Source organism: Hyla sarda, unplaced genomic scaffold, assembly GCF_029499605.1.
Source record: "Hyla sarda isolate aHylSar1 unplaced genomic scaffold, aHylSar1.hap1 scaffold_1124, whole genome shotgun sequence".
Classification (NCBI taxonomy): Eukaryota; Metazoa; Chordata; class Amphibia; order Anura; family Hylidae; genus Hyla; species Hyla sarda.
In genome coordinates, this window is record NW_026607745.1 from 57,792 (window position 1) to 80,645 (window position 22,854).

General features: G+C 44.2%; 1 protein-coding gene across 3 annotated transcripts in view; it reads right to left on the reverse strand.

Moving 5' to 3' along the window:
• Window positions 1–21,769, reverse strand: part of BCORL1 (BCL6 corepressor like 1) — a 78,605-nt gene extending 56,836 nt beyond the window's left edge. The window contains exons 1-4 of one of the 3 annotated variants that reach the window (XM_056551617.1): window positions 21,358–21,769; window positions 21,092–21,259; window positions 11,865–11,955; window positions 8,204–10,861 (exon numbers count right to left, since the gene is read on the reverse strand). In XM_056551617.1, coding sequence (XP_056407592.1) covers window positions 8,204–10,861; window positions 11,865–11,955; window positions 21,092–21,177 — 2,835 coding nt within the window. In that variant the 5' untranslated portion in view covers window positions 21,178–21,259; window positions 21,358–21,769. Of the gene's footprint in view, window positions 1–8,203; window positions 10,862–11,864; window positions 11,956–21,091; window positions 21,336–21,357 lie in introns of those variants that run through there. The other 2 variants (XM_056551615.1, XM_056551616.1) reach the window with 2 other exon arrangements.
• Window positions 21,770–22,854: the final 1,085 nt, after the last annotated feature.

Genomic DNA, 22,854 nt, shown 5'->3' on the forward strand with positions numbered 1-22,854 from the left:
TTTCTTCTGCGGTGTATATAGAAGTATATAGCAGTGTATACGGATACTGGAAGCCTGTGCTGGCATTTCTCCTGTGGTGTATATAGTAGTATATAGCAGTGTATACAGATACTGGAAGCCTGTGCTAGCATTTCTCCTGCGGTGTATATAGTCGTATATAGCAGTGTATACAGATACTGGAAGCCTGTGCTAGCATTTCTCCTGCGGTGTATATAGTAGTGTATACGGATACTGGAAGCCTGTGCTAGCATTTCTCCTGCGGTGTATATAGTAGTATATAGTAGTGTATACGGATACTGGAAGCCTGTGCTAGCATTTCTCCTGCGGTGTATATAGTAGTATATAGTAGTGTATACGGATACTGGAAGCCTGTGCTAGCATTTCTCCTGTGGTGTATATAGTAGTATATAGCAGTGTATACGGATACTGGAAGCCTGTGCTAGCATTTCTCCTGTGGTGTATATAGTAGTATATAGCAGTGTATACGGATACTGGAAGCCTGTGCTAGCATTTCTCCTGTGGTGTATATAGTAGTATATAGCCCCGTGGTGGATGGGGGACACGTTTTGATCAAAAAGTGCGCTAAGAGCCAAAATTTATTGACCAATGTGTGCTGCTGCAATCCTCTTTTTTTGTACAGTAGTATATAGCAGTGTATACGGATACTGGAAGCCTCTGCTAGCATTTTTCCTGCGGTGTATATAGTAGTATATAGCAGTGTATACAGATACTGGAAGCCTGTGCTAGCATTTCTCCTGCGGTGTATATAGTAGTATATAGCAGTGTATACGGATACTGGAAGCCTGTGCTAGCATTTCTCCTGCAGTGTATATAGTAGTATATAGCAGTGTATACGGATACTGGAAGCCTGTGCTAGCATTTCTCCTGCGGTGTATATAGTAGTATATAGAGAAGAAGGTTGCATTGACAATCCAACACAATGGGCAGCACATTAAACACATTTTATAAGTGGTCATAAACTTGTAAATAATTCATGAAAGAATAAAGTTACATTAAAACCAAGCACATAATTTTTTTTCTTGTGAAATTCCCAATCAGTTTGATGTGTCACATGACCCTCTTCATATTCAAAAAAACAAAAGTTGGATTCAAAATGGCCGACTTCAAAATGGCCGCCATGGTCACCACCCATCCTGAAAAGTTTCCCCCCTCACATATACTAATGTGCCACAAACAGGAAGTTATCACCAACCATTCCCATTTTATTAAGGTGTATCCATAGAAATGGCGCACCCTGTATATTGTGTAAGGCTGGGGCTAACAAGCAATCTTAGCCACAACAGGGGTCATCCAAACAATAATAAAGTCCCTTTGTAGATCATGCTGTGTCCCACCTTAGTAAATGGGGTCTTGCTGAGGCACACAAGTTGGGAAGCAACACAACAAGTCCATCTCAGATGATGAATTAATGGGAAACATTGGATTAGCAGCACCTGGCCACTACTTATCCTCTTAGTTCATATGGAAGCCCGAAGGGTAAACTTCATATTTCACACACGGTTTCTGCACTTTGACCTAAATTTTGTTTAATAAGTAATGACAAGGTGTAATCCGCCGGGTGTTGTTGTTCATCTAACATTGTTTTTACCTAATTTTAGGAGCCTTTTTTTTTTTTGTTATGTCCACATACGTAAATGACTAGAATACAAACATGTATTTTCTTTTTCTCTTGACCTATGTTAATATGCCGTTTTACAAGCTCTGACCCCAATGACCTGACCTCTTTGTGACCAGTTCTTCTTTTCGGGATCCCTCATCAGATTATTGACCATGTTCCTGTCGCTTATACCTGTGATGGGTAACACAAGGTCTATTCACTCTATGGGATGCAGCAGTACACCCCAGAATACCATGTGCTGATATTCTGAAGCATGACCTTTCCCCTAAAGACGGACGAATCTTGTAAAGTGGACCTGAGCTGCTCGGTACCAATCTTCTATTCTAGGTTTGGTATTTTCGAGAAGAAGCTGTGTGATACTTGATGGACGTGCAGTTAGGCCTGATGGTTGTGGGTTACATTATATTTTCTTATTGACACAGTGGCCCCGAGGTCAAAAATGGTCTGTTTTTTTTTCATAACAATCAATGATAGCTCAGTTTCCATATGTTAATGAGCTCCGATAAAATGAAAGCTTAGCTGTGATTTGTTCTTATAGGAAAACATAACAGTTTTTGTCCTCGGATAACTCTGGTCAAATGACTTCTATTAAGCTACAACAGACAAATCCCAGGGATCAGGTCACCATTGCTCCTAATTTACAGTCAAGGCCCAAGTTCCTGAGTAGCTTTACACTGATGTTTGTCTCACAATAAGAGTTCTTGGGTAAACCTGTCCCTCAAAATGAACATACTGTGGCTGCCGAGGCCTTATTACGGCTTATGGTGAATGGATAGTTACTTTGCGTCTTATAGGTTAAACAGGATGTCACTAACATGACGCAAAATATTAGGGATTTCAGACGGACACTTTGTTAACCACTTGTCGTTTGTGATCTGTGGTTTGGGCTCTACTTATGGGATGTAGATCAGTCAGTAATGCTCGGTCTCTGCTGTGATCTGTGGTCTGGGCTCCATTGTTGGGATGTAGATCAGTCATGGTGGTCTGTGTGGTGATCAGTAGTCTGGGCTCCATTGATGGGATGTAGATCAGTCATTGTCAGTCTCTGCTGTGATCAGTGGTCTGGGCTCCATTGATTGGATGTAGATCAGTCATGGTCAGTCTCTGCGGTGATCAGTAGTCTGGGCTCCATTGATGGGATGTAGATCAGTCATTGTCAGTCTCTGCTGTGATCAGTGGTCTGGGCTCCATTAATGGGATGTAGATCAGTCATGGTCAGTCTCTGCGGTGATCGGTGGTCTGGGCTCCATTTATGGGATGTAGATCAGTAATGATCGCTCGCTGCTGTGATCAGTGGTCTGGGCTCCATTGATGGGATGTAGATCAGTCATGGTCGGTCTCAGCTGTGATCAGTGGTCTGGGCTCCATTGATGGGATGTAGGTCAGTCATGTTCGGTCTCTGTGGTCTGGGCTCCATTGATGGGATGTAGATCAGTCATGGTCCGTCTCTGCTATGATCAGTAATCTAGGTTCCATTGATGGGATGTAGATCAGTCATGGTCGTTCTCTACTGTGATCGGTGGTCTGGGCTCCATTGATGAGATGTAGATCAGTAATGGTCGCTCTCTGCTCTGATCAGTGGTCTGGGCTCCATTGATGGGATGTAGGTCAGTCAGTCATGGTCGGTCTCTGCTGGGATCTGTGTTCTGGGCTCCATTGATGGGATGTAGACATGGTTCGTCTCTGCTGTGATCTGTGTTCTGGACTCCATTGATGGGATGTAGATCAGTCAGTCATGGCTGGTCTCTTCTGTGGTCTGGGCTCCATTGACAGGATGCAGATCAGTCATGCTCGGTCTCACCTGTGATCTGTGGTCTGGACTCCATTGATGGGATGTAGATCAGTCATGGTCGGTCTGTGCGGTGATCAGTAGTCTGGGCTCCATTGATGGGATGTAGATCAGTCATGGTCCGTCTCTGATGTGATCAGTGGTCTGGGCTCCATTGATGGGATGTAGATCAGTCATGGTCGGTCTCTGCTGTGATCAGTGGTCTAGGTTCCATTGATGGGATGTAGATCAGTCATGGTCAGTCTCTGCTGTGATCAGTGGTCTGGGCTCCATTGATGGGATGTAGATCAGTCATGGTCGGTCTCTGCTGGGATCTGTGGTCTGGGCTCCATTGATGGGATGTAGATCAGTCAGTCATGGTCGGTCTCTGCTGTGATCTGTGGTCTGGGCTCCATTGATGGGATGCAGATCAGTCATGGTCGGTCTCTGCTGTGATCAGTGGTCTGGGCTCCATTGATGGGATGCAGATCAGTCATGGTCGGTCTCTGCTGTGATCAGTGGTCTGGGCTCCATTGATGGGATGTAGATCAGTCATGGTCTGTCTCTGTGGTCTGGGCTCTATTGATGGGATGTAGATCGGTCATGGTCGGTCTCTGCTGTAATCTGTGGTCTGGGCTCTATTGATGGGATGTAGATCAGTCATGGTCAGTCTGTGCAGTGATCAGTAGTCTGGGCTCCATTGATGAGATGTAGATCAGTCATGGTCAGTCTCTGTTGGGATCTGTGGTCTGGGCTCCATTGATGGGATGAAGATCATTCATGGTGGGTCTCTGTTGGGATCTGTGGTCTGGGCTCCATTGATGGGATGTAGATCAGTCATGGTCCGTCTCTGATGTGATCAGAGGTCTGGGCTCCATTGATGGGATGTAGATCAGTCATGGTCGGTCTCTGCTGTGATCAGTGGTCTAGGTTCCATTGATGGGATGTAGATCAGTCAGTCATGGTCGTTTTCTACTGTGATCGGTGGTCTGGGCTCCATTGAGGAGATGTAGATCAGTAATGGTCGCTCTCTGCTGTGATCAGTGGTCTGGGCTCCATTGATGGAATATAGATCAGTCAGTCATGGTCGGTCTCTGCTGTGATCTGTGGTCTGGGCTCCATTGATGGGATGCAGATCAGTCATGGTCGATCTCTGCCGTGATCAGTGGTCTGGGCTCCATTGACGGGATGTAGATCAGTCATGGTCGGTCTCAGCTGTGATCTGTGGTCTGGATTCCATTGATGGGATGTAGATCAGTCACGGTCGGTCTGTGTGGTGATCAGAAGTCTGGGCTCCATTGATGGGATGAAGATCAGTGATGGTCTGTCTCTGTTGGGATCAGTGGTCTGGGCTCCATTGATGGGATGTAGATCAGTCATGGTCTGTCTCTGCTGTGATCAGTGGTCTGGACTCCATTGATGGGATGTAGATCAGTCATGGTCGGACTCTGCTGTGATCAGTGGTCTGGGCTCCATTGATGGGATGTAGAGCAGTCATGGTCGGTCTCTGCTGTGATCAGTGGTCTGAGCTCCATTGATGGGATGAAGATCAGTCCGTCATGGTCGGTCTCTTCTGTGGTCTGGCCTCCATTGATGGGATGTAGATCAGTCATGGTCTGTCTCTGCTGTGATCAGTGGTCTGGACTCCATTGATGGGATGTAGATCAGTCATGGTAGGACTCTGCTGGGATCTGTGGTCTGGGCTCCATTGATGGGATGTAGATCAGTCAGTCATGGTCGGTCTCTGCTATGATCTGTGGTCTGGGCTCCATTGATGGGATGCAGATCAGTCATGGTCGGTCTCTGCTGTGATCAGTCGTCTGGGCTCCATTGATGGGATGTAGATCAGTCATGGTCTGTCTCTGCTGTGATCAGTGGTCTGGGCTCCATTGATGGGATGTAGGTCAGTCATGTTCGGTCTCTGTGGTCTGGGCTCTATTGATGGGATGTAGATCGGTCATGGTCGGTCTCTGCTGTAATCTGTGGTCTGGGCTCTATTGATGGGATGTAGATCAGTCATGGTCAGTCTGTGCAGTGATCAGTAGTCTGGGCTCCATTGATGAGATGTAGATCAGTCATGGTCGGTCTCTGTTGGGATCTGTGGTCTGGGCTCCATTGATGGGATGAAGATCATTCATGGTGGGTCTCTGTTGGGATCTGTGGTCTGGGCTCCATTGATGGGATGTAGATCAGTCATGGTCCGTCTCTGATGTGATCAGAGGTCTGGGCTCCATTGATGGGATGTAGATCAGTCATGGTCAGTCTCTGCTGTGATCAGTGGTCTAGGTTCCATTGATGGGATGTAGATCAGTCAATCATGGTCGTTTTCTACTGTGATCGGTGGTCTGGGCTCCATTGAGGAGATGTAGATCAGTAATGGTCGCTCTCTGCTGTGATGAGTGGTCTGGGCTCCATTGATGGAATATAGATCAGTCAGTCATGGTCGGTCTCTGCTGTGATCTGGGCTCCATTGATGGGATGCAGATCAGTCATGGTCGATCTCTGCCGTGATCAGTGGTCTGGGCTCCATTGACGGGATGTAGATCAGTCATGGTCGGTCTCAGCTGTGATCTGTGGTCTGGACTCCATTGATGGGATGTAGATCAGTCATGGTCGGTCTGTGTGGTGATCAGAAGTCTGGGCTCCATTGATGGGATGAAGATCAGTGATGGTCTGTCTCTGTTGGGATCAGTGGTCTGGGCTCCATTGATGGGATGTAGATCAGTCATGGTCAGTCTCTGCTGGGATCTGTGGTCTGAGCTCCATTGATGGGATGTAGATCAGTCATGGTCTGTCTCTGCTGTGATCAGTGGTCTGGACTCCATTGATGGGATGTAGATCAGTCATGGTCGGACTCTGCTGTGATCAGTGGTCTGGGCTCCATTGATGGGATGTAGAGCAGTCATGGTCGGTTTCTGCTGTGATCAGTGGTCTGAGCTCCATTGATGGAGTCTGTCTCTGCTGGGATCTGTGGTCTGGGCTCCATTGATGGGATGTAGATCAGTCCGTCATGGTCGGTCTCTTCTGTGGTCTGGGCTCCATTGATGGGATGTAGATCAGTCATGGTCTGTCTCTGGTGTGATCAGTGGTCTGGACTCCATTGATGGGATGTAGATCAGTCATGGTCGGACTCTGCTGTGATCAGTGGTCTGGGCTCCATTGATGGGATGTAGAGCAGTCATGGTCGGTCTCTGCTGTGATCAGTGGTCTGAGCTCCATTGATGGAGTCTGTCTCTGCTGTGATCTGTGGTCTGGGCTCCATTGATGGGATGCAGATCAGTCAGTCATGGCCGGTCTCTTCTGTGGTCTGGGCTCCATTGATGGGATGTAGATCAGTCAGTCATGGCCGGCCTCTGCTGTGGTCTGGACTCCATTGATGAAATGTAGATCTGTCATGGTCGGTCTCTGCTGTGATCTGTGGTCTGGGCTCCATTGATGGGATGTAGATCAGTCAGTCATGGCTGGTCTCATCTGTGGTCTGGGCTCCATTGACGGGATGTAGATCAGTCATGGTCGGTCTCAGCTGTGATCTGTGGTCTGGACTCCATTGATGGGATGTAGATCAGTCATGGACGGTCTGTGCGGTGATCAGTAGTCTGGGCTCCATTGATGGGATGTAGAGCAGTCATGGTCGGTCTCTGCTGTGATCCGTGGTCTGAGCTCCATTGATGGAGTCTGTCTCTGCTGGGATCTGTGGTCTGAGCTCCATTGATGGGATGTAGATCAGTCATGGTAGGCCTCTGCTGTGATCAGTGGTCTGGGATCCATTGATGGGATGTAGAGCAGTCATGGTCGGTCTCTGCTGTGATTAGTGGTTTGGACTCCATTGATGGAGTCGGTCTCTGCTGGGATCTGTGGTCTGGGCTCCATTGATGGGATGCAGATCAGTCATGGTCGGTCTCTGCTGTGATCAGTGGTCTGGGCTCCATTGATGGGATGTAGATCAGTCAGTCATGGCCGGTCTCTTCTGTGGTCTGGGCTCCATTGATGGGATGTAGATCAGTCAGTCATGGTCGGCCTCTGCTGTGATCTGGACTCCATTGATGGAATATAGGTCAGTTATGGTCGGTCTCTGCTTTGATCTGTGGTCTGGACTCCATTGATGAAATGTAGGTCTGTCATGGTCGGTCTCTGCTATGATCTGTGGTCTGGGCTCCATTGATGGGATGTAGATCAGTCATGGTCAGTCTCTGCTGTGATTTTGGTCTGGACTCCATTGATGGAATGTAATCAGTCATGGTCGGTCTCTGCTGTGATCTGTGGTCTGGGCTCCATTGATGAGATGTAGATCAGTCATGGTTGGTCTTTGCTGTGATCTGTGGTCCGGGCTACATTGATGGTATGTTGATCAGTCATAGTCGGTCACTGCTGTGATCTGGTCTGGGCTTCAGCCATTTAGGCAATCTCTAAACTCTTAAGTGTATGGCCAGCTCTAGCACCATAGATGACAATAGGGCCATGAGTCTTTCTCCTTACATGATTCATCCTCCCTGTTTCCTTAGTGACCCCCTCTATACGTCTCCTTGTATTTTTGCTCACCATCTCTCATACCTGATTTACCACTGTACCACAATTACACTTCTTGGTTCAGAAATCCCAATAAAATAACAGATCTGTCAAGTCCTACAAATAAAGGCAAACATATCTCCAAACCAAGGGCTGCTCACCTCATTGTAAGGATTAAAAGAGTTGCCAGTAGACTCCCAAGGCTAATCAACTAGTTATGAGGTAAATAAATCCCCTAAACCTCATTAGGACCTTTAACAGGAAACATGCTAACATCCACTCACACTCACCTTTCTCTTCGGAAGTTCCTGTAAACATTTCTTTGCGTCTTTATCTTTTTCTTTAGCTTTACACTTGAACTTCTGCTGTGCTGGCGTTGTAGGTGTGATCTCTTCCAGACACTTACCCCGACCTCGTAAACCTGGCTCTTTCTTAACCTTAGCCTTGACTTTGGTGATTGGTGGCATTTCTACAGGTGACCATGATGGCAAATAGCCAAAGTTCTCATCATCGTCTACCCTCTCAATTTTGACTTTGCTTAAGTCTACCTCCTGCACACAATGCTGAGTGTCTACGGGATCATGTGCTTTTTTGTGGCTGCGCTTGCGATGCCCAGGCTGATCCTGTGAACCATCGCCTTTTGCGTCCTTTTTGCTGATGTCCCGACTCAGTGAAGGGAAAGTATGACCACTGTCTTTTCTTGGAGCCACCGAAACTGGGTCATTGGTCATGTAGGAGGCAAGTACTTTGTTTTTTGGCTTTGTGTCTCCAAATATCTTTCGACTGCAACTCAACTTTGGTGGTCGGATCTTATTGTCCTTGCAGTTCTGCTTGTTGGAGGGTTTACTTATAGTGGGGCTACCCTCAGCTGCTTGCTTACCATCTGCAGTGCTGTCCCCTTTGTCAGCCACGCCTGACTGAAGGTATAAAGCAGTGTTTCCTGCAGCAGGTTTTGGTGCAAGCAAAGTTTTATTAGTATGAGATTTCCTAGACTTAGAAACAGATTCACAAGTCCTTGCTTTTGCCAGCAGGTCATGCTCGTGAGTCACTGCTGGCGTAGTCTTCTGCTGAGTACTTAATGTAGAATCTCCTACGCTCTTCTGAGGCATCACCTTTGATTCTGCTGGAAGAATGCTGGAATACAAAGTGAACTCACCGATGGGAAGTCTGGGATGCGAACCTTGGTTTGGATGGAGTGTGCCTGTGGCTGGTATGCCAATAGACAGCACTGACGTCTGATGGTATGGAGACCAACTAACTGGCAGAACCTGAGAATTGCTGGGTTTCCCATTTAAGGGACATTTCGGGTGCACCGTCCCATGTCCAGATAACGTCCAGTCCGTTGAAGAACATAGAGAGTTTACTGCTATAGGACGTCCGTGAAGATGTCGCTTCTCTGTGGGCTGCTGGCCATCTACACTGGTCTGGCTATTTTTCTTGCCACATGACCCTGAGTTCTTTGGCTCTCCCTGGTCAACAATCGAGATTGGCTCCTGTTTTGCTAAATGTCGGGAGTCTGTGCTAAGGCTCAAGCTAGAGTCTTTGTTCAACAACAGAGAGGCAGGCACTGGGTTTGCCACCCCTACATAAGTACCAGGTATGGTACTAATAACAGCAGCAGAATTTTTAATCCACGATCCCGATGCTCCGACTATCTGTGACGACACCGGATCCCCATTTCTTAAATATTCTGGGAACATTACCAATGGAGATACTCCTCGAAGATTCTGGTTAACACTGTTGCTGGTGAAACTGATTGGGGCAGGACTCTGCGTGCTACAGTCAGACCGGGACAGAACGGTAGACAAGGAGGCTTTTCCACTGGTATGCACCGGGGTTAACACTGGCATAGGTGGAGTTTTACGTTGGTTAGATGGAGCGTGTTTATGGCGGTGAGATTTAGAGGACAAATCCAAAGGCATTTCATAAGAGTCTTGAGGAGAGATCATCTCCCTTTCGAGCTGCGGCGGAGACTTTAATGGGGAAACAGAGGATGATGAAGAGGAATCATTTTGTGGCTCTGTATTAGGCGTTCTGGAATAGGAAGCTATGGTGACAGGGTTCACACTAACCACTGGAAGTGTGGGGTGTGCAGAGAGAGTCTGTAGAGCTGACAGGGTGGGGGTGCATGTATCAGTGCAGACAGAAGAACTGTCCACTTTAGTGGCCAAACTATTGCTGTTCGTAAGTGATACAGTAGGGGCTGCCATGCTTGCTGGTTTAGTCAACTCTGCAGGGACCATTTTAGGATCAGAGGCCAAGGGCCTTCCCAGAGTCGAAGCAAAAGTGTGTGACTGCAGTTCTGAAGGTGCCTGCAGGAGGCATCTCTCCGTCAAGCAGCTGGGCATGATGGGAAGGGTCAGAGTCGACGTCACTCCAAATGTGGTGGGTAAGGTAGTTACACTGAGGGGCTGCCCACAGTTGGGAGGTGGGATGTAAACTAGGGGTTGGCTCTGTGTCAATACGGCACCGGGTGGAAAAGACAGAGGAAGCTTCTGCACATTGGGGACCTGAGTGGTGGAAAAGCAGATTCTGCTCATAGTAAAGGGAAACCCAGAGGAAACGACAGCATGTGAAGTGTCTACAGATTGACCTGTGATTTGTAATCCGGGGCCCAGGACAGTCTTTTGCTTTCCATCAGCATCAATGGCCTGAGCGGCAGAGTGCTCGGGCCCTGCAGCTTTCTCTTCCGTCAGGGCCCTTGAAGGTTCTGCTTTCTTACTGTGTCTGCTTGAAGCTGCTTGGACAGAAGTGTCAGACATGTTTGTGGTGGCTTTGCCCTCGGGCGGCGACACATTATTACAAGCTTTAGACAATGGGCCTGCTTGCTCTGGTTCTGTGCCGTCTGGTGGTTTATCCTCCGGTTTTTGCCCAGTCTCCACCTGTGTAGCACCAATGTCCTGCAGCATCAGGGCATCACTTTGGTTGGTTGCAGGTATTAAAGCCACCTAAAACAGAAAAGAAAACACATTAGAATTCGTGGAATTTACCAGAATGCAGCTGAAGTTTAACACCCTCAGGTAACTTAATGCTGTCAGGGTCTCCGTGAAACCTTAACCCACCAGTTTTTTTTATCACTTTTCAGCTTACTATCAGGCTCTAACAGGTTGTCGCGTCAGTGAAAGATGTCCTATATGTAACCATCGATGGTAAATAAACTCCCTGCAGATGCCAATACGAGGAGTCAACCGGGGTGACGTCACAATATTCTATTCAGCTGCTTTTGTTTTGATAAATTATCATTAGAATTAATAAAATGTCAAAACTATTAACAATCACAATTATAATACACACAAGGTTTGTTATGGAGGCTTCCAGAGATCCTACCACTTTACCGGAATGTTGTCATGTTATTCATGAACCAATATGGAACCCAGAACGAACAGCAAGGTGCACACCACAAGATAGGGGAGCACTGCTGGAATTTATAGAAAGGAAAGAGTGGATAAGAAGACATAGAAAAACAATGGTCACCTACAGGGGCTTATGAAACTCCTTCTTAATGGGGATGTCGGACTTATTAACCCCTACTGCTCACATCAAAAAAGTCTACACATCAACAAAAACTACAGATAACAAAATGATGTGTATGTAGATGTTACCATACATGGGGTGGGGGGGGGGTTGGATAAGCTTTTTGTGTACATTTGCTGCAAATTTTTGCACAAACAAAACTTTCAAGCGGCTTCCGCGTTCTTTAAATGTGCTTTGACTTCTGCAGGGTTCACTGATTCACTGATTTATTTATAATTGTCACAAATTGTGCACCTCACTCCAGCTTGGACCACACTTTGAAACCTTACTATCTAAGAAAGTTTACCATTTTGATAAATTTGGGCGACGTCCACATTTACACAGAAGTTGATGATAATTTCCCCCGTTTCACATGAATGCAGTATTTTTGAAGTAACAACATCTGAGTAACAATTTTGTGTGTGAATGCAGCCTTACCTTGGAGAGGATACTGCTCACACAACGCTCTTCGGATCCCAGGTGCTGGGCGCTGTTAGACTTGGACTCCTCATCAGACAGTGCCGTCCTCCTGTCCAGAACCAAAGAGTACATGACAGTGAGATAGCAGCACAGCTCAGACACCTGTTATATATGACATCACAGTGAGATAGCAGCACAGCTCAGACACCTGTTATATATGACATCACAGTGAGATAGCAGTATAGCTCAGACACCTGTTATATATGACATCACAGTGAGATAACAGTACAGCTCAGACACCTGTTATATATGACATCACAGTGAGATAGCAGTACAGCTCAGACACCTGTTATATATGACATCACAGTGAGATAGCAGTACAGCTCAGACACCTGTTATATATGACATCACAGTGAGATAGCAGTACAGCTCAGACACCTGTTATATATGACATCACAGTGAGATAACAGTACAGCTCAGACACCTGTTATATATGACATCACAGTGAGATAGCAGTACAGCTCAGACACCTGTTATATATGACATCACAGTGAGATAACAGTATAGCTCAGACACCTGTTATATGACATCACAGTGAGATAGCAGTACAGCTCAGACACCTGTTATATATAACATCACAGTGAGATAACAGTACAGCTCAGACACCTGTTATATATGACATCATAGTGAGATAGCAGTATAACTCAGACACCTGTTATATATGACATCACAGTGAGATAACAGTACAGCTCAGACACCTGTTATATATGACATCACAGTGAGATAACAGTACAGCTCAGACACCTGTTATATATGACATCACAGTGAGATAGCAGCACAGCTCAGACACCTGTTATATATGACATCACAGTGAGATAGCAGTACAGCTCAGACACCTGTTATATATGACATCACAGTGAGATAACAGCACAGCTCAGACACCTGTTATATATGACATCACAGTGAGATAGCAGTACAGCTCAGACACCTGTTATATATGACATCACAGTGAGATAGCAGTATAGCTCAGACATCTGTTATATATGACATCACAGTGAGATAGCAGTACAGCTCAGACACCTGTTATATATGACATCACAGTGAGATAACAGTACAGCTCAGACACCTGTTATATATGACATCACAGTGAGATAACAGTACAGCTCAGACACCTGTTATATATGACATCACAGTGAGATAACAGTACAGCTCAGACACCTGTTATATATGACATCACAGTGAGATAGCAGTACAGCTCAGACACCTGTTATATATGACATCACAGTGAGATAACAGTATAGCTCAGACACCTGTTATATATGACATCACAGTGAGATAGCAGTACAGCTCAGACACCTGTTATATATGACATCACAGTGAGATAGCAGTATAGCTCAGACACCTGTTATATATGACATCACAGTGAGATAACAGCACAGCTCAGACACCTGTTATATATGACATCACAGTGAGATAGCAGTACAGCTCAGACACCTGTTATATATGACATCACAGTGAGATAGCAGTATAGCTCAGACACCTGTTATATATGACATCACAGTGAGATAACAGTACAGCTCAGACACCTGTTATATATGAGATCACAGTGAGATAACAGTACAGCTCAGACATCTGTTATATATGACATCACAGTGAGATAGCAGCACAGCTCAGACACCTGTTATATATGACATCACAGTGAGATAGCAGTACAGCTCAGACACCTGTTATATATGACATCACAGTGAGATAACAGTACAGCTCAGACACCTGTTATATATGACATCACAGTGAGATAACAGTACAGCTCAGGCACCTGTTATATATGACATCACAGTGAGATAACAGTACAGCTCAGACACCTGTTATATATGACATCACAGTGAGATAACAGTACAGCTCAGACACCTGTTATATATGACATCACAGTGAGATAGCAGTACAGCTCAGACACCTGTTATATATGACATCACAGTGAGATAACAGTACAGCTCAGACACCTGTTATATATGACATCACAGTGAGATAACAGTACAGCTCAGACATCTGTTATATATGACATCACAGTGAGATAACAGTACAGCTCAGACACCTGTTATATATGACATCACAGTGAGATAGCAGTACAGCTCAGACACCTGTTATATATGACATCACAGTGAGATAACAGTACAGCTCAGACACCTGTTATATATGACATCACAGTGAGATAGCAGTACAGCTCAGACATCTGTTATATATGACATCACAGTGAGATAGCAGTATAGCTCAGACACCTGTTATATATGACATCACAGTGAGATAGCAGTATAGCTCAGACACCTGTTATATATGACATCACAGTGAGATAACAGTACAGCTCAGACACCTGTTATATATGACATCACAGTGAGATAGCAGCACAGCTCAGACACCTGTTATATATGACATCACAGTGAGATAGCAGTACAGCTCAGACACCTGTTATATATGACATCACAGTGAGATAGCAGTATAGCTCAGACACCTGTTATATATGACATCACAGTGAGATAGCTCAGACACCTGTTATATATGACATCACAGTGAGATAACAGTACAGCTCAGACACCTGTTATATATGACATCACAGTGAGATAACAGCACAGCTCAGACACCTGTTATATATGACATCACAGTGAGATAACAATACAGCTCAGACACCTGTTATATATGACATCACAGTGAGATAACAGTACAGCTCAGACACCTGTTATATATGACATCACAGTGAGATAGCTCAGACACCTGTTATATATGACATCACAGTGAGATAGCAGTACAGCTCAGACACCTGTTATATATGACATCACAGTGAGATAACAGTATAGCTCAGACACCTGTTATATGACATCACAGTGAGATAGCAGCACAGCTCAGACACCTGTTATATATGACATCACAGTGAGATAGCAGTACAGCTCAGACACCTGTTATATATGACATCACAGTGAGATAACAGTACAGCTCAGACACCTGTTATATATGACATCACAGTGAGATAACAGTACAGCTCAGGCACCTGTTATATATGACATCACAGTGAGATAACAGTACAGCTCAGACACCTGTTATATATGACATCACAGTGAGATAACAGTACAGCTCAGACACCTGTTATATATGACATCACAGTGAGATAACAGTATAGCTCAGACACCTGTTATATATGACATCACAGTGAGATAGCAGTATAGCTCAGACACCTGTTATATATGACATCACAGTGAGATAGCAGTATAGCTCAGACACCTGTTATATATGACATCACAGTGAGATAGCAGTATAGCTCAGACACCTGTTATATATGACATCACAGTGAGATAACAGTACAGCTCAGACACCTGTTATATATGACATCACAGTGAGATAACAGTACAGCTCAGACATCTGTTATATATGACATCACAGTGAGATAACAGTACAGCTCAGACACCTGTTATATATGACATCACAGTGAGATAGCAGTACAGCTCAGACACCTGTTATATATGACATCACAGTGAGATAGCAGTACAGCTCAGACACCTGTTATATATGACATCACAGTGAGATAACAGTACAGCTCAGACACCTGTTATATATGACATCACAGTGAGATAGCAGTATAGCTCAGACACCTGTTATATATGACATCACAGTGAGATAGCAGTACAGCTCAGACATCTGTTATATATGACATCACAGTGAGATAACAGTATAGCTCAGACACCTGTTATATATGGACATCACAGTGAGATAACAGTACAGCTCAGACACCTGTTATATATGACATCACAGTGAGATAGCAGTATAGCTCAGACACCTGTTATATATGACATCACAGTGAGATAACAGTACAGCTCAGACACCTGTTATATATGACATCACAGTGAGATAACAGTACAGCTCAGACATCTGTTATATATGACATCACAGTGAGATAGCAGTACAGCTCAGACACCTGTTATATATGACATCACAGTGAGATAACAGTACAGCTCAGACACCTGTTATATATGACATCACAGTGAGATAACAGTACAGCTCAGACACCTGTTATATATGACATCACAGTGAGATAACAGCACAGCTCAGACACCTGTTATATATGACATCACAGTGAGATAGCAGCACAGCTCAGACACCTGTTATATATGACATCACAGTGAGATAACAGTACAGCTCAGACACCTGTTTTATATGACATCACAGTGAGATAGCAGTATAGCTCAGACACCTGTTATATATGACATCACAGTGAGATAGCAGTATAGCTCAGACACCTGTTTTATATGACATCACAGTGAGATAGCAGTATAGCTCAGACACCTGTTATATATGACATCACAGTGAGATAACAGTACAGCTCAGACACCTGTTATATATGACATCACAGTGAGATAACAGTACAGCTCAGACATCTGTTATATATGACATCACAGTGAGATAGCAGTACAGCTCAGACACCTGTTATATATGACATCACAGTGAGATAACAGTACAGCTCAGACACCTGTTATATATGACATCACAGTGAGATAACAGTACAGCTCAGGCATCTGTTATATATGACATCACAGTGAGATAACAGTACAGCTCAGACACCTGTTATATATGACATCACAGTGAGATAACAGTACAGCTCAGACACCTGTTATATATGACATCACAGTGAGATAGCAGTACAGCTCAGACACCTGTTTTATATGACATCACAGTGAGATAACAGTACAGCTCAGACATCTGTTATATATGACATCACAGTGAGATAACAGTACAGCTCAGACACCTGTTATATATGACATCACAGTGAGATAACAGTACAGCTCAGACACCTGTTATATATGACATCACAGTGAGATAGCAGTATAGCTCAGACACCTGTTATATATGACATCACAGTGAGATAACAGTACAGCTCAGACACCTGTTATATATGACATCACAGTGAGATAACAGTACAGCTCAGACACCTGTTATATATGACATCACAGTGAGATAACAGTACAGCTCAGACACCTGTTATATATGACATCACAGTGAGATAACAGTACAGCTCAGACACCTGTTATATATGACATCACAGTGAGATAACAGTACAGCTCAGACACCTGTTATATATGACATCACAGTGAGATAACAGTATAGCTCAGACACCTGTTATATATGACATCACAGTGAGATAACAGTACAGCTCAGACACCTGTTATATATGACATCACAGTGAGATAGCAGTATAGCTCAGACACCTGTTATATATGACATCACAGTGAGATAACAGTACAGCTCAGACACCTGTTATATATGACATCACAGTGAGATAACAGTACAGCTCAGACACCTGTTATATATGACATCACAGTGAGATAGCAGTACAGCTCAGACACCTGTTATATATGGCATCACAGTGAGATAACAGTACAGCTCAGACACCTGTTATATATGGACATCACAGTGAGATAACAGTACAGCTCAGACACCTGTTATATATGACATCACAGTGAGATAGCAGTACAGCTCAGACACCTGTTATATATTACATCACAGTGAGATAGCAGTACAGCTCAGACACCTGTTATATATGACATTACAGTGAGATAACAGTACAGCTCAGACACCTGTTATATATGGACATCACAGTGAGATAACAGTATAGCTCAGACACCTGTTATATATGACATCACAGTGAGATAACAGTACAGCTCAGACATCTGTTATATATGACATCACAGTGAGATAGCAGCACAGCTCAGACACCTGTTATATATGACATCACAGTGAGATAACAGTACAGCTCAGACACCTGTTATATATGACATCACAGTGAGATAACAGTACAGCTCAGACACCTGTTATATATGACATCACAGTGAGATAGCTCAGACACCTGTTATATATGACATCACAGTGAGATAGCAGTATAGCTCAGACACCTGTTATATATGACATCACAGTGAGATAGCAGTATAGCTCAGACACCTGTTATATATGACATCACAGTGAGATAGCAGTACAGCTCAGACACCTGTTATATATGACATCACAGTGAGATAACAGTACAGCTCAGACACCTGTTATATATGACATCACAGTGAGATAACAGTACAGCTCAGACACCTGTTATATATGACATCACAGTGAGATAACAGTACAGCTCAGACACCTGTTATATATGACATCACAGTGAGATAACAGTACAGCTCAGACACCTGTTATATATGACATCACAGTGAGATAGCTCAGACACCTGTTATATATGACATCACAGTGAGATAGCAGTACAGCTCAGACACCTGTTATATATTACATCACAGTGAGATAACAGTACAGCTCAGACAACTGTTATATATGACATCACAGTGAGATAGCAGTACAGCTCAGACACCTGTTATATATGACATCACAGTGAGATAGCAGTATAGCTCAGACACCTGTTATATATGACATCACAGTGAGATAGCAGTATAGCTCAGACACCTGTTATATATGACATCACAGTGAGATAACAGTACAGCTCAGACACCTGTTATATATGACATCACAGTGAGATAACAGTACAGCTCAGACACCTGTTATATATGACATCACAGTGAGATAGCAGTACAGCTCAGACACCTGTTATATATGACATCACAGTGAGATAGCAGTACAGCTCAGACACCTGTTATATATGACATCACAGTGAGATAACAGTACAGCTCAGACACCTGTTATATATGACATCACAGTGAGATAGCAGTATAGCTCAGACACCTGTTATATATTACATCACACTGAGATAGCAGTACAGCTCAGACACCTGTTATATATGGCATCACAGTGAGAACAGTACAGCTCAGACACCTGTTATATATGACATCACAGTGAGATAACAGTACAGCTCAGACACCTGTTATATATGACATCACAGTGAGATAGCAGCACAGCTCAGACACCTGTTATATATGACATCACAGTGAGATAACAGTACAGCTCAGACACCTGTTTTATATGACATCACAGTGAGGTAGCAGTATAGCTCAGACACCTGTTATATATGACATCACAGTGAGATAGCAGTATAGCTCAGACACCTGTTTTATATGACATCACAGTGAGATAGCAGTACAGCTCAGACACCTGTTATATATGACATCACAGTGAGATAGCAGCACAGCTCAGACACCTGTTATATATGACATCACAGTGAGATAACAGTACAGCTCAGACACCTGTTATATATGACATCACAGTGAGATAACAGTACAGCTCAGACACCTGTTATATATGACATCACAGTGAGATAGCAGTACAGCTCAGACACCTGTTTTATATGACATCACAGTGAGATAGCAGTATAGCTCAGACACCTGTTTTATATGACATCACAGTGAGATAGCAGTATAGCTCAGACACCTGTTATATATGACATCACAGTGAGATAGCAGTATAGCTCAGACATCTGTTATATATGACATCACAGTGAGATAGCAGTATAGCTCAGACACCTGTTATATATGACATCACAGTGAGATAACAGTACAGCTCAGACACCTGTTATATATGACATCACAGTGAGATAGCAGCACAGCTCAGACACCTGTTATATATGACATCACAGTGAGATAGCAGCACAGCTCAGACACCTGTTATATATGACATCACAGTGAGATAGCAGTACAGCTCAGACACCTGTTATATATGACATCACAGTGAGATAGCAGTACAGCTCAGACACCTGTTATATATGACATCACAGTGAGATAGCAGTACAGCTCAGACACCTGTTATATATGACATCACAGTGAGATAGCAGTATAGCTCAGACACCTGTTATATATGACATCACAGTGAGATAGCAGTATAGCTCAGACACCTGTTATATATGACATCACAGTGAGATAGCAGTACAGCTCAGACACCTGTTCTATATTACATCACAGTGAGATAGCAGTACAGCTCAGACACCTGTTATATATGACATCACAGTGAGATAACAGCACAGCTCAGACACCTGTTATATATGACATCACAGTGAGATAGCAGTACAGCTCAGACACCTGTTATATATGACATTACAGTGAGATAACAGTACAGCTCAGACACCTGTTATATATGACATCACAGTGAGATAGCAGTACAGCTCAGACACCTGTTATATATGACATCACAGTGAGATAACAGTACAGCTCAGACACCTGTTATATATGACATTACAGTGAGAACAGTATCGCTCAGACACCTGTTATATATGACATCACAGTGAGATATCAGTACAGCTCAGATACCTGTTATATATGACATCACAGTGAGATAGCAGTATAGCTCAGACACCTGTTATATATGACATCACAGTGAGATAGCAGTACAGCTCAGACACCTGTTATATATGACATCATAGTGAGATAGCAGTATAACTCAGACACCTGTTATATATGACATCACAGTGAGATAACAGTACAGCTCAGACACCTGTTATATATGACATCACAGTGAGATAGCAGTATAGCTCAGACACCTGTTATATATGACATCACAGTGAGATAGCAGTACAGCTCAGACACCTGTTATATGACATCACAGTGAGATAGCAGTATAACTCAGACACCTGTTATATATGACATCACAGTGAGATAACAGTACAGCTCAGACACCTGTTATATATGACATCACAGTGAGATAGCAGTACAGCTCAGACACCTGTTATATGACATCACAGTGAGATAGCAGTATAGCTCAGACACCTGTTATATGACATCACAGGCCTTATAGCCCCCCCCCCACCCCCGGTCATTCACCATGTTGTCTCTTAGAGGTAACAGCAAAACAACTTATTCTTAGATTTCTGACACAAATTTTGAATCTGAAAGCCACAGATTCAGCCACAGTTTTAAATGTGGATCAGCTCCATACAATGGTGCCAATCCATGTCTTAGCAATCCAGGAGCATCCATGCAGAAACACGTTTTAATCCCTTTTTTTGCACATGCAGATTTTAACAGTATGGATATTTCCAATGCAGATCTGAAATAGAGACCAGGGACACGTCAGGCTGCCAGGAGACGGATTAGCCCATTCTGCAGGAGAGTCATCTTTAAGTAAATCCAGGACATTTAGAAGCAAAAGATGCAGTTTTAAAGTGGATTTGCAACGAAAGCAGAGTAAAATTCTGTTGTGTGAACAGGGTCTTACAGCAGCAGTTCTTGGAGAAAGAAAAGTGTAGGAGGTCAGGCATCAAGGTTGGGAATAGCTGGTGTAACTCTTACCTGTCCTCGTTGATGCCACACATACGCACACGGTCGGCACTGGTCCAGTTGTGCACACCACCATAGAGCGGGGCAGCCGATATCATGGCAGGTGATGGCACCCCTGGAGCTGCGGAACGTGTCTGCAGCTCCCCTGCCTCCCTCCCCAGCGCCCTATGCAGATTCCACCTGAAAGAGAAAAGAAGGATACGACATGAGGAAATGTGAGAGACACAGCGATAGAGGACATGACGATACATGACATCATAGGGAGATAACCACTATACCTGCATAAACTGGGCAAACATCTAACATTCAAAAGGGCTTGGAAAGTTTGGTGCCAAGTCCTGCTATAGCCATGACCGTGTATCCAGCTTCTCTAGGCTCCTGCATCTGCCTACCACTAGAGTCCAAACTATGAGAAGCCTACAATGTGAGGGGCCATGTTGTCACAAATGACGTTTATCTTTAGAAGTCCCAGTGTGACAGTTTCATATCTTCATTTATTGCATTACAGCTGTATAGCTTTTCATGTTCTATCTATATACTCATGTTTTATCTATATACTCATGTTTCATCTATATCTTTGTGCTAGCAGGGTGCTGCTGTATTCTCCTGTTGCTATTCGGGATCATCACAAAGCCGCTGACAGAGGCGGAATTCAGTCATAAGGACACGGGGAGATTTATCAAAACCTGTGCAGAGGTAAAGTTGCCCATAGCAACCAATCAGATCGCTTCTTTTATATTTAAAAAGGCCTCTTCAAAATGAAAGAAGCGATCTGATTGGTTGCTATGGACAACTTTACCTCTGCACAGGTTTTGATAAATCTCCCCCACAGACTCCTGGGAAACTTACATATATGTCCCTCAATACAAGCAGCTTTCCAATACAATGGGGGCCGGTCCTTAAAGGGAAAGTAATACAAAATAATAATAACAGGGGAAAAAAAGTCTTTTTTTTTTTACCTACATCCCCTCGCATTCACCCATCTGTACCCCTCCCCTCCTCCACCACTATCCCTTCTTCTCCCCTTCATCCCCCCATATATAGGTACACACTACCTACAGTGCCTATCGGTGAGTGGAGCCCCATGGATACATTTGACATACACCCAGGAAAAGTAAGGTGATGTATAAAGTGAGTGCAGCTCTGGAGTATAATACAGGATAAAAGTCAGGATCCCCCTCAGCCACCTGCTATTTCCCATACACTTCCCCCCACTACAGTGATGGCGGCCATTCCATCCATTACTAATGCTGTACACAGAGGAATGCTGATGGCGTCCATGTGTAGTATCATCACCCGGTTACAGCCCACAATGTATCCTAGAAGCCCCCGCCTGTGTCAGTCTATATACTATACCCCAGAAGCCCCCGCCTGTGTCAGTCTATATACTATATCCCAGAAGCCCCCGCCTGTGTCAGTCTATATACTATATCCCAGAAGCCCCCGCCTGTGTCAGTCTATATACTATATCCCAGAAGCCCCCGCCTGTGTCAGTCTATATACTATACCCCAGAAGCCCCCGCCTGTGTCAGTCTATATACTATATCCCAGAAGCCCCCGCCTGTGTCAGTCTATATACTATATCCCAGAAGCCCCCGCCTGTGTCAGTCTATATACTATACCCCAGAAGCCCCCGCCTGTGTCAGTCTATACACTATATCCCAGAAGCCCCCGCCTGTGTCAGTCTATATACTATATCCCAGAAGCCCCCGCCTGTGTCAGTCTATATACTATATCCCAGAAGCCCCCACCTGTGTCAGTCTATACACTATATC